General features: G+C 48.0%; 1 protein-coding gene across 1 annotated transcript; it reads left to right on the top strand.

The window, feature by feature from the left end:
* Positions 1 to 11,651: 11,651 nt before the first annotated feature.
* On the top strand, positions 11,652 to 13,050 carry SOCS2 (suppressor of cytokine signaling 2). Its single transcript, XM_054386984.1, has 2 exons — positions 11,652 to 11,796; positions 12,602 to 13,050. Exons 1-2 carry the CDS (start codon positions 11,652 to 11,654, stop codon positions 13,048 to 13,050), a joined length of 594 nt encoding a protein of 197 aa, XP_054242959.1.
* Positions 13,051 to 13,562: the final 512 nt, after the last annotated feature.

Below are 13,562 nucleotides of genomic sequence, written 5' to 3'. Positions count from 1 at the left end.
TGGACTTTAACCTACCTGCTCTTCTGAACTGGTTTGGAGGCTGTGCACCCTCAAGCACCACCACATCCCCAAACATGCAAGACAAGCCCTCACGTTCAGGCTGGGAAAGTACCATCCTCACAGGCTGCAGGGCAGTTCCATAGAACTTCAGATACTTCAAGCTAAAAGACACACACAAAAATCAGAATGACACGTTAGGTCTATGGGGGCCTCAGAAAAGAGTTCAAAGAGGGGGTGTGAAGATAGGAGTCTGCTCTAGAAGGAACCGTCCCCAGCAATGCCTCTTGGTATTAAGGACTTTTTAAGTTTAGATTTAAATTTTAAATACAAGCCTGCCCTCTGAAATCAGGTGGTTGGGACCCACACTGTTTTCACAGATGACCCGAGCTCAGATTCTTTATTCAGACTACTGAGCCTGAAGGAGTCTGCCACAGGCTTGTCAAGATATGCAAAACCAGCAACTCACATACCTAATTACTGTTCTCTAAACAATCTCAATCATCAAGATTGTCCAGTCCAGTTTGGATGGGTGCCCCAGCTGAGACTCCTGCTTCTGGATAAGCAAACACACAGAGGGAAAAGTGCATTTCTGTAACTTCAAACAAAACCTGGATTTAAGAGCAAGCATCTTCAACCCTCCACATCGGAGTAAATGAACCATAGCAAAGGTCACTAAATGTCACCGTGCTGCAATTCTCAGCCTTCAAGGGATCAAAGAAATCCAAAGAAGTTGAGTCATTTAGCAAAATAATGAGGTGAAGGGCTTTCAAAGTTTTCTGGAGGGAAAAAAAAACAGCAAACCAACAAAACAATAATAGGACATAGATCTTAAAAATTTCCTTTAGGCATCACTAAAAATGTGTTTCCATTTCAGGGCTAGTGAAATGCCAACAGAAGAAAACAGTGATCTTGAAAACCCAAGAAGCTGGGTTTCAGTTTTTCCCAGGACACAAGAGCTTTATTTAAAAACAAATGACACTGGCAAACAAGCTTCCCACATCATACAGCTTGCCACATGTTGCTTTGGGTTGTTATTTTCCCTTTTCAGCTGCACTCATGATAAATTCATTTTGCTATGTATACACCACCAGTTCAGCACAGACACCCTACCTGGTGTACTCTCAGCCCAAGGAACTGATCCTGAAAATGCCCAAGGAGATTCCAAGATATGCTTCAATTTGTTGCTTTGATCTAACTGTCAGAAACACAAGGGCTCAATTGTTTGGGGAATTTCATTGTTGCTGACTCTTTTCCATCAGGCAGCCCAAAGGCATTTCTTTAATATCTCACTAGTACCTCCAACTAAGAAGGAATTTTGACTAGATTGTGAAAGCTGCTAGAAATAATCTATTTTGAAGTGCTAAGAATATAAATGCAAATGGAGTGGAAACAGCTGCTATTTACATTCTCTGACAGAGGATTCCACTCCCTGCTAGATAGGGGTGAAAAAAATGCCCTTGAAAGAACATGAAGAAATTGGGAAAATATGGATCTAGTAAAAAGCTATGCAATGGCCCAAGCTGCCAGGTGGTAGACATTGGTATGGCTTCACAGGTTGGCCAGCAGGGGCACATAGTGCCCACCTGCCAAGAGGACTTGGACAGCTTCCTGCATTTCTTGGAGAAAGAGAAAGGAGAGGCTGAAGGAATGAACACTCTGAAAACAAGCACAAGAACAAACTCATGCCTTTTGTGCAATGGCTAACAAAGAGCCAGGTGTTTCCAGAAAGAGCCTGGCAGAACAAAGCCCCTATTCACAACAAGATTTTGCTGTGGACTTCTGTTCCTCTGGAAGAATTACAAAAGCTCCTGGAAAATCTGAGTAGCATATTCTAGAGCAGTGTCCCTGAGAGTGGAGGACTGTGCTGGGGGAAAGCAAGCATAGCGTGAAAGTTCACCCCTTCCATGAGCCCAGGCTGTATCTTTTTTGCTAGCCTGGCAGAGACCCTTCTCCCTGTCCCCTGCACGTGTCCCCTTCACTTACCTGGAGCAGATTTGGCTGTCACGTGTTCCACTGGCAAGCTCCCTTCCCTCCTGCCCTGCCAGCTTCTCTCTGTCACATCCCTGGCAACCACCTAGGGTAAAAGGACCAGTTATAAAGTGTCCTCAGAAAAGGTTAGGCATGTTTCGAAACATACAGAATGTGGTCACTCATTTCATTTGGACCAAACCCACTCAGTCAAATCACACTAGGAACCTGGGCTGGGGAATTAAAGGTGGGATTGTTGTGTTGGGAAAAGGAGTTGAGAAAGCCAACACAGCTCAAATTCAAGCACAACAGCAACACTTGATTCCTAGAGCCTGTAGTGACTCCCTGCAGGATTAACTGTTTGACTTGAGATTGCTTTGTGCCTGCCAGCACACAAAACCTGTCATAACACAGACAAACGGGGGACAGAAATTTCACTCTTGTTCCATTTTAGAGACTGACTCTCGCCTGCAGTTCTGTCTCAGGCAAATGATAGATCTGATGGCATCCTTTAGTTCCTTCCCAGAACAGAGACTGATCTACAGCAGCAGCTTTTGCAGCTTCCTTCCATTGCATGATGGGGGCTGAAGCGCTGGGGGAAAATTCTGGTGTGCCTCAGGCATCTTTCTGGAGCAAATGTATTCCCAAAGGGATAATTTCTCAGAGACGTGAGCTCTGAAAAGAATGCTAAAAATAGCACACTTAAAATCTTGAAATACAGGGCAGCAGCACTGCAAGGCAGCAATGATGTCTAGCCCAAACTCACACTTCAGAAAAGACTTGGCATATTCTGCAATAATTATGGGTATTATCTCCCCTCCTCCACCCATTTACAAAGAGAGATAGATAATAAACTTCAGCAAATCTGAAGTTGGTTACAAAGAGCCATCTGTTAATTCTGGTATATGGCAGTAGAGGGCATCTAAGGACTTCAAGTCATATGGTAAGGGATTAAAATCAGATGGCTGAGGGAGTTACTACTCTCATCCCCAAGCATTCACCCCACCCTGTGACAGAATTTGCCACCTCACGACCAAAGAGCTCAAGAAGCTGCTCCTGAATGACTGCAGCTTTGAGCCATAGCTGGAGCTGGGGTTGATCTTCACACACAGGACTGAAAACAGAAGTTGTTTAGGAAATGTGTGTTAATTTATCATCCCTTCTGCTGGCAGCAGCCTGTCAGAGTCAGGGAAGGACAACTCAGGTACAGTACAAGGGGAGATAGTAACTGTCTCAAGAAGCCTGTCCCATTTTACCTACTACTGTGTGAGCTTAAGTTCCCACATAGCTGGCAAAACTTCTCACAGGAGGGGAAAGTAATCCTGGGAATGGGCAGGCAGTGCCAAGAAAAGGTGAGCTGTGGACCAGTGCTTTTTCCTTAATCAGGAAGAGTAGCCCTGTGTCCATTTCCTCTGTTGAGACCCAAAAAATGCCAGTCTGTCTGTCTGGCCTGTTTTTCAGTTGACATCCTCCCAAAGTGGCAGTCAGGCACAGGATGATGCCTTAGGCCTTCCTGACAAAAGCAGGAACAAATAAAGAGAGGGAAGGTAGCTGGTAGCTAGCACTGCTCAGCTTTGTGTGGCATTTCACATTTAGCCTCTCTTTATGCTGGAGAGGATAAGCAGCCAACACTTCTGGAGCAGGTTAAGTTCATTACCTGCCACTAACAATTAACACACTAATCTGAAAAGTGCATTTGATCCAAGCGGAATACACAGATACCATGGGCAGCTCACTTTCAATTTGCTGTTTGAAATTATATAGGCATAGCTATATGTTTGTTACCCTGTTACTCAAACTCCTACAGCCAGCAGCACACCAGGCCTTATGCTGCAATCTAACAGAGCCTTAGTCTGAAATGTAAAAGTGGCTTATGCCCAGAAAAAGGTTCTACAACACATTTAATGATTCACAGTACTCCTGAAATGATATTCATCTGTCTGCTTTCCATGGCAGCACTTTCAATCATAAACACTTAATTGTAGGAATTCATCCTCAAGGCCAAATAGCTCTGGGTGAATTTAACCATCTTTAATGTAAGAAGTAGAACAGTGATTTAAAATTAATCTTCTTCTGATGGATACCGTTTACTCAGAGACATATAACCCAAGGTTTTTTCTTCATCTTCATTTCACTTTGCACTGAAAACTCTCCTTTGGAGATAGCCACTACATCACCCGTGTCAATCTTCCTTCCTCCTTTCAGAGCTGACTCTTGGCCAACAAAAGAACTTTAATTACTTATGGATTGGCAGAGCGAAGGAGAGCTGCCTACAAGCCGTCTGTCAGGGAAACTTTTTTTCACAGACATTACTTACTCTCTTTTACTTTGAGAAGTAGGACTCACAACTGGCAAGAAAACATCTCAAGCCTCCTCAAGCCTGAAAGGCTTGTTTTTCCTGGCAGCATCTGGGACAAGAATGTAAGATTTCACAGTGCTCTCAGCTGTGCTATCTCTAGGATTTTTCTAACACACAGAGGCAAGAGTGTCCATTTCTCCACAACTGCAGGCCTTCCTTCCAAAAGCCTGCCTGCAGACATGTGGAGGTGTCTGTGTGTATACACACATACACGCTTTTGCTCAGGTATACATACACTTTCTCTGCCAAAAAAAGAAGGAAGAAAAAAAAAAGTAAATAAACATTATGGTCACAGCATCTTACACTATAATCTGAACTCCTCAGCAAGTATTCTCCCAGTAACTATTTCAAATTACTGCTACCAAAGTAGTTCATGCCATGAGTCTTTCTTTTTCCTATCACATTCACAAAAAGGAAAGCATGACAGGGAAAAGAGCCCTGTCAAAGCACAAACATTTACAAAGCATTCTCAGGTAACTTTCAGCAATATTTAGCTGGTTTTAGACAGAGTGAAACTGGATAATTCACAGAATTAAAAAAAAAAAAAAAGACAGACCAGAATTCTGCTGTTTATAAAGAAGCCCAACAGAGTATAAGGTGAAAACTGCATTGTGTAGGTTCTATTTTTTTTATATACTTGGTACCCTTTTCCTTACCATGTCCAGCCACATTATTTTAATTTTAAATTTACTTTAAATTGTGAATTAGAGAAATTATAGAAGGTTTTAATTAAACATATTTAACACAGTCAAGGCCTGTAGATGTTGTTAAGTTTTAAATAGCATAGATATAAAGTACATAAGATGAGAGGATTTAAATGCCACCTTTTTATGGTCAGAGTTTCATGCTTGCTGGTGACTGTCTGTCTATCCACTGAACTAAACGGAATGATCTTTTTTCTTGACTGTCTCTGAAAGAAAATAATCTGTATGTTATTTCAAAGTACTACTCTCTTAGTGCTACCTCTTGATGGTTTGCTTTTAAATTAGAAGCGCTGGTTTTCATTTCGAACACCACTGAATTATTCACTGAATTTCTTATTATTCTCCTTTACCACACATATATTCTCAAGAAAGATAAAACATTCATATCTGAACAGATAAAAATGACAGGAAATAAGGTGGCAGCTGGTTAAGAGTCAAATTCTTTGGTATACATCCTAATCTATCTCATCAAAACATTCTGTTCCTTGGGGAGCTGGAAAGAGCAGAGTGATTCCATTTATGAGGATAGTTGTTTTCTTTCTGCTGCATTTATTACATTTTAGGAACTCTTTGTGAAATAAGCAAACCTTCCTCCTGACTGCTGAGTGAGAAATCCTCTAAAGGCTCACCTTGGTGGTGGTGTCATCCTACAAGTAACTTGTTCTAAACTGGCTTGAGGTAAAGGCTCAACCTTCTCATTTCTCTGCTCGAGGAGCACTGTGATGATCCCAGGACAGGGAGGAACCGTGGCAGTCACAGGCTGTGATTTATATCAGATCAGGTAAACAGCTGTCAAAATATGCTGAATAAACAGAGATATGTGCTAAGCAATAGTTGGCCTTTCAACTGAAGTGGATTTTATCTGATCTAACAGGATGTCACGGATAATGGATCATCTCTGCTGCACCTTCGGGAAGTAAGGACACGGAGAGCAAGGGAGGGCCCCTTGTATCCTTCCAGGTAGCTGGATAAATCTGGCTAAATAAATCAGTAAATCTTTGTAGCAAATCAAAGCAAATTGAGCAAAATCAGCTGGGGCAAAATTGCATTCCCCCCATCCCCCAGCTCCTGTCCTGCTATATAAATAAATCAGCCTGCTAGCTCTCCAGTAAATTTGGCAATACTTTTAGGAACAAAGTGAAAATTACTTCTAGCAGCAGGCACTTCAGACTATTGTCAAAATCTTCTTACCTCCTTCCTTAGTCACAAAAGGGATTTTTAGGTAAAGGAAAAACAAAATGTAAATAAATCTTTTTTTAAGCACCTATATGCTTGAGAACAGATCAGACAGAGAATATATTCTGCTTGTGATTTTCATAATGTTCAGGTTGTGAGTTCATAATGTTCAGGTTTTCAGTACTAAGATAAATTTCAATTTAAAACATTGATTATATGGATGATATACTGCCCAAACTAGAGCAATCCCTCACAGTATAAAGAATCTGGAAAAGAAATCAAGAGATTCCTTGAGTTTGTGCCTTTCATCTCCAGTCGGATGATACATGCCTAACACTGGCTCGGAAGCACTCATAGCTATATACACACATAACCCCAAAATACACAGGCTTCAATAAAGCAAGCTCTTGGTTTCAGTTGTACTTACAAATTTTAAATCTCCATTTGATTAATTAGTTTTCTTCATTTTAGTGACTCTGTTTAGAATTACTGTTTGTTACATGGCAAATTAAAGAACCTGAATTTGCTCACAGGACGGAAAGCTAAGCTTTCAGTCGTCTTCTTTTCTCTTGCTCCATTTCACATCTTTCTCCTAGTCCATTATAATTTTTTATACAGTAAACCAAAATAAAACAAAATGAACAGCAAAAAACAAACTTAAGGCAGACTACAGCTATTAAACAACCTAATGCTAAAAAAAGCTAAAAAGTAGATTAAAGTAGTTTCATGCACCATGTGTGGCCCATAATCCCCCAAGTAATTTAATTTAATCACCTTTTCTCACTCTTAATTTTTTTGGTTTTCTCCCCATGACTTCGTGAAAGGCTCACCCAGCCAGAGTAGGAACCCAGCTAACTAACACTGTTGAAAGAAAGAGTGAAATACTAACTCATGCCACCGAGTCCTATCATGCTTATGGAAGCCTCCTGCCAGAGAACAAAGGTAACTGTAAACCAGAGCACTCTTGTGAGGTGCCAAAAGCAGCATTTAAAGACTGATTTGCAGTTTTTAGGTTTGATTTTCATTACTCTTGTAAATTTATCAGATCTTTAGGGCTGTTTTTAAAAGACATCAACTTCTCATAAATAAATAAAATTCACAAAACTCTGTTTAGCTAAGATCCTGCTGCTATACTGCCTATTTAATTTTTTATGCTACCTCTTTCATAACAATATCAAGTTATAAGCAAGAAACATTTATTACATTCTTCTGCTCTTGTTTCTTGTTCACCACATAAATCAGGGTCTTCCTCTGTCTGCTTTTAGAGCAGCTAGCTGTGGTTTTAGAAACAAATTATTATGACTTCGAGTGATGAATAAAGAGCAGAATCTTGAGATACTATCCACATAAAAATGCCATTAATAAATAACATGGGGAAGCTGTAAAAAAGCAACTCTGCAGCTAGGTAAGATGCATTCCATTTCTCTAAGATGAATTGGAGAACTTTAAAGAAACAGGCATAATTTGAACACTGTCATATCAAAATAACGTCTTTTTGAGGAAAAGCTCTGTGTCTGCATATGCATACACAAAATTATTTTGGCAATAAAAATAGACCTGTCTTTCCTATTTTTGTTGTTGTTGTTGTGGTTCTAAACATAGCAAAGCCCGTGCCATTCTGGAAAAATAAATTAGATTTTATGCAAGATCTCTCACATCGTTGGTAGAGCTTTAACTGAGTTTCAAAGGACAGAGTTCTCCCCCCTCTTCACATCCACCCAACGAAAAATTATTAGGGATTGCACAGAAGGCACCGAGCGCTGGATCTGAGACTACTTGAACCGCACAGACAAAAAGAAGAACAAGATTGACCTTCAAGATCTAAATTGTTTTAAAACGTTTCTGAGAATGCTTAAGTAAGAAGGACTAAGGTGGAGCTTTTGTTGTTTTTTTTTCCCTCAGACCTCATTTTAAATCTGCAGTGCTGTCAGTGATTAAAGCCACCCTCTTTCATAAACCGAAGAAATTCAATTCAAAAGCACCCAAGCATTACAAGCAGATGAAACCAGACTGACCATTTCACTTAGCAAAGTAATTATTTTTTTGTTCCTCAGATGAATCTGCCTGATTACTAAATACCACATTTTTTTTAAGAGAACTATTAATGGTAATATTCTCCACTTACCACTTGATGTATAAAAACTATAAATACTATCTATTATAAAAGCTTTCAGGAATTCTCCTTATATATATATATATATATTTTTTTTTTTTTAAGAAACGTTGAATTTCAGGAGTTACTGGAGAGTAGGACCCAAGGCAGGAGCGTCCCTGTGCAAGGGAGCTGCCAAACCGTCCAGCCTAATACATATTCATTCCTCTCTTTCATAACAAAGGTTCCCCCCAGCCCGACCCGTTTTTAAAAGAGATTATTTGGCATTATTTTCTTTTTTTTTTCCCTGAGGATTTTAAGACACCTCTTAACCCTCCTGCTGTCAAAGGCGAAAAATACTCCCTCCCTAACACTGCTGTGGAATACGCAGGGGGGACTTGACCTGCAGACAATGGGAGGGGTGAGACTAATCGGGCGACTTTTCCTTTGTTTCTCTCTCTTTTTTTTTTTTCCTTTTCTTTTTCCTCCTCGTTCTACAGTCGGCAGAGGCCGACCGGGTAGCGTCGGAAGGTGATTGGTTATCGAGCAGCACCCGCGGCGCGATCAATCTTTACGCTGAAAACCAGCTTCGGGGTTACTAATAAATAAATAAATAATAAAAAAGAAGAAAAATCCCTAAAAAATCGGAGGGCTCGGGGAGTGTGGGGGGAGAGGATCGGCGCGCGCATCGGCGGGTAATGGCTGTTTGTAGCAACGAGGTGTTTAGAGCCCGAGGGAGAAATGGGGGGGTGGAGACCAGGGTGGGGTGTCCCAGGAGTTTCGCCCGCCGCAAAGTCCCTGGCACCAGAGCTCCTGGCACCGGCCTCTGACGCGCTCCCGGCCAGGAGGGCGGACTCCGTTGCCGCATTCAGGTGCCCACGGCTGCCGGCGCCGGACAGGCCGAGCACCTCCTTGCCCTCATTCTGCGGTGGAGAAGGAGGTCGGAGAGGGAGGAAAAGGAGGGGGGGGGCCGCGCTCCCGCGCTTACCTCAGGAGGTGCCGCGCGGCCCGCGCGCGGGCAGCCGTTGGAGCCTCTGCCGGCGGGGCCGTGCCTCGCGGGGCGGCGCGCTCCAGCGGCCGCCCGCGCGCCGGTCCCTCAGCGGCCTCGGCCACTGACCTGCTGCTGCCCGCGGCCCGGCGGGCGTGGGGGGGGAGGAGGAGAAGGGGGGGGAGGAGGAGAAGGGGCGGGTGGGCCCGACCCGGGGGAAGGGTTAGGCGAGCGCTGCCCCGGCGTGACAGGGGCGGCGGCTCGGTGCGGCGGCCCCGGCTGGCCGCGATCGCGGTGGAGGCGCCGGAGCGGGTCCTGTCACATGATGCGGTTCCTGGAAAGTTCCTGGAAAGCAGCCTTTGTATGTAGCCATCTCGGGAAGGGGGAGCGGTGGGGGCAGGATGCCCTCGCCTCGCAATCAAAGGCGAACAGACCGCCCGCGCTGGGAAGAGGGAGGGAGCGGAGGGTGTTGTTTCCCAGGAGCACTATCCTCCTTCGGCAGCGGCAGCCTGCCTGCCCGCACACGGCACCGGCGCTGGCTGCTGCTGTGGCCCCTTCGGCCCCTCAACGCCGCCAGGAGCGCGAACAACCTGACTGCCCCCACCCTCAGGCGGCGGCCCCTAGCCCCGTTCCGCCGAGCCTGGGTGAGTCCCGGCGTCGTTCTCCCTCCCTCCCCTGCGCCCGGTGCCCTGCAGCTCCTCGAGAACAGGGAGCCTGGCTCCCTACTCCCGGGACAGAGCTGCTGCTAGACGGGATGAAGGCTCCGCCGAAGCCGGAGGCAGGCTGCTGGGGCGTTCCCTGTCCCTGCCACAGGACTCCCCGCCGCAGCTAATAACTACCACCGCCTCGCAAACCCTCCCGTCCCCCGCCAAGCTCCGGCGGGCGGCAGCCCTCGGCGGCCAGGCGCTTCTTTCGGCGTTTCCCCTTCTTCACAAGGAGTCGCGCCCGGGCAGCCGCGGCCGGCGCATTCCACCTGCGCTTGGGGCTTGGCGCTCGGCGGCCCCGCGCCCGGAGCCGCTCCGCTGGCAGGCGCACCTGCGCCCGGTCCCCGAGTCGGCAGCCGGCGCGGGGCTGGGCTTTGCTTGGGGGTAGCCGCCTGTGTGGCTGCCTGTATTGCGATAGAAACCCGACAGAGCGACCTATCAGCTGCCGCTAAAGTTTAATTTGGAAAAGTTTTCGACTCCACCGCGTAACTTGCGACGGGAGCAGCCGCCGCGGCAGAACGCACACCTGGACTCTGCCCGGTTCGCCAGCACAGGCTGGGGGGGTCCTTATCTTCCCGGTGAGAACCTCCTTCACCCCGCGCCCGTCCATCTGGGCTCCCCCTCTCTAGTGCTGCTCGGCTTCATGTCGCTCCCGGCGTGACAGCGAAGAAGCTCCTTTCGTCCCTCCTGTTCGTTTCAGCCAAGCTGAAAGATTCTCTTTTTTTTTTTCTCTCTTTTTTTTTTTTTTTTTTTTTTTTTTTTTTACAATATCAGCATTTAATGGAACGGGAAATGCACATTTCCTGCCCCGCGCTAAATATATCGCGCCCTTCACGGCGCTGCCCCTTTCTGCACCCAAGAGGCCGGCGAGCCCCGGGAGCCGGCGCTGCCTGCGCACACTCCCCGCAGCCGGTCGGTCACGCCGCTGCCCAGGGGAGGTTCGTTCCCACTCCGAGAGCCTGCCGTGGGCCGGGCTCCCTTTCCTAGAGGTACGACTTCGCATATGACCTTACTGAAAGGCAAGGCGTGCCGGGCCGTTCGTACGCGCTGCAGCGTGCGGCCCAGGACCTGCCTCGCTCCTTGGTTACTCCCCCCCGCTCCCCATACCTTTACGTGCTCGGCTGTGCCCCCTACGACCTGACCCCTCCCAAACGCACTCTCCCCAGCGCTGCCGGCCAGGGTTTGGCTACCCCGGCCGAGGGAGCGGCGCATCAATGGGCTTGCCCTTGTGATAAAGCGAGATCACCTTGGCGGAGCGCTGTCTCTGCTTCGCCCCCGGCGGAGAGGAGCCGGGGACGGGCTGGGCGGCGAGGGGAGGAGATGTCCCTCCCTCCCTCTCTCTCTCTCTTCCCGCCGGGAGGTGATGTCCCTCCCTCCCTCTCTCCGCCGGGAGGTGATCTCTCGCCTCGGCTCCCTCCTCTGGATGCCGGGAAGTTCCGAAGCGGGAGCGCCAGAACCGCACGGGGCTGCGCCGGGAGCGCCTCTCCTGGGGTTCGGCGCTAACCACTCTCTCTCTCTCCTCTTGCAGGCTGCGCTCGGGCCGGGGCCATGAACCCAGCGCGACGGTGAGCGCCGCGGCGGCGGCGAATCGGAGCCCTCTCCCAGCGGGCAGCCCCCGACCTGCGTGCGAACGGGGCCGGGCCCGCCGCCGCCGCCCTCCATGACACTGCGCTCCACCGGGTCCCTGGAAAGCGCGGAAGGCTCCCGGGCGCGCTGGGGGCACCCCGGGGCAGCGCCGCCTGCTGCCGAGGAGTCCCGTGAGGCGGTGCCGCTGGCCGAGGCCATGGAGGAGCTGCGGCGGGCAGGTAAGCCCGGGCGGCCGGCAGGGAAACGGGGAGCGCCCGGGGCGGCGGCGCTCGCCAGCATGCCCTGCTCGCCGCCACTCGCCGCGCCGGGGTCCTGGGAGGGGGGAGAGGAAGCGGGAGACACTTGCCGTCGCCGCCCGGCGCTGCGGGGTCGCGGCGGCGAGGGGCGGCGGCGGCCGAAGCGAAAGTACCGCCTGCGCCGGCAGCGCCGCACCCCGGTGGCAGCCCGGGATCGCCGGCCGGGCGCTGCCGCCGGTCGAGGCGTCCGCGGTGCCGCATCCCTCATGGCCCCGCGTACCTGCGCTCCGCTCGCCGGCGGAGGGAAGGGCTTGTGTCTTCCTTCGCCTTCCCGCTGGCACCGCAGCTGCGCTGCCGGAGTTGTTTTCCTGCCGATTGCTTGGCAAGGCTCCCTTCAGCAGCAGCCTGCGAGAGGCTTACCGAAAGCGGCTGCCAGCGGCGCCTTGCGGACGCAGCCCCGGCCCTACCGTGTGCGCAGCGCGGAGCCGCGGGACGCGTCCCGTGGGGTCGCTGCCTTCGGCGCCAGCCCCGCAGGGCGCCGCAGGAAATTTCCTGCGTGTGTCTGTGTGGATGTGAACGCAAAGAGTACCTTGCAAGGTTCTGCCAGAACGAGCCGCATTGTAAAGCAAATTAATTTAAGTAGGAAATAATAATTTACAGTGCCTGCACGACTTCAGCTTTCAAATAACAAAAGGCAATGGCTTATTACAAATCTGTTGGCCAAAGAGCAGCTTTTTAAACAAACGGGAATAAACAACCCCCCCATCTTTCTCTCCTCTTTTAACAGGATGGTACTGGGGCAGCATGACTGTTGCTGAAGCCAAAGAAAGGTTACAGGATGCCCCCGAAGGGACCTTCTTGGTTAGGGATAGTTCACATTCAGAGTATTTGCTGACTATTTCGGTAAAAACATCAGCAGGACCGACCAACCTACGGATAGAATACCAAGATGGCAAGTTTAGATTGGACTCAATCACTTGTGTCAGATCTAGACTGAAACAATTCAACAGCGTCGTGCATTTGATTGAGTACTATGTTCTCATGTGCAAGGACAGAACTGAAACACCTTCAAACGGAACAGTTCATCTTTACTTGAACAAACCTCTTTATATATCTGCTCCGTCTCTGCAACACCGCTGCAGAATAACTATCAACAAATGTACAAATCAGATCTGGGAGCTGCCGTTACCAACAAGACTAAAAGAGTACTTGAGAGAGTATCAGTACCAGGTATAAATGGCTTGTCTCAATGCCTGTGATGGAGAGGAGCATTTAAATGCAACTCTTAAAATCGACCAAAGAACTGAGTCGTACAACTCAGCATGGAATTCACTATCAAAACAGTGGCAGTTCTGGGGGAAAGTTTTTCTTATTTCAGATGCTACAAAGGGAGACTTTATGTAGAATAATCCCAGCTTGCATGCTTGGGGGTTCAATAAGGTGGCATTCTTATTCTTCAAGGAGAAAGAAGCCAGGAAGCTGTCCAGACTGCGTTTCTTTGTCGATGGCATCACATCCTGCACTAACTATCCAATGCTAAATGGTGGGACAGGGGGAGACTGCAGAACTGCTCAGATGTGTATGAGAGTCTCTTAAGTTTCTCAGTTGTCTGATTCTAAGATTAATTTGGTGCTGGTGTTCCTATAACGCTGAAAGCTTAACTGGATCACACTGTGATAATCTTGCCAGAGTTATGCAACTAATCAAATCCAGTCAAAAAAAAAAAGACAAACATTTATTCAGTTTTT

This window comes from Indicator indicator, chromosome 14 (assembly GCF_027791375.1).
Source record: "Indicator indicator isolate 239-I01 chromosome 14, UM_Iind_1.1, whole genome shotgun sequence".
In the NCBI taxonomy this organism is placed as follows: Eukaryota; Metazoa; Chordata; class Aves; order Piciformes; family Indicatoridae; genus Indicator; species Indicator indicator.
The sequence above is the reverse complement of the archived record's forward strand: the minus strand, read 5'-3'. Positions and strand labels throughout refer to the sequence as shown.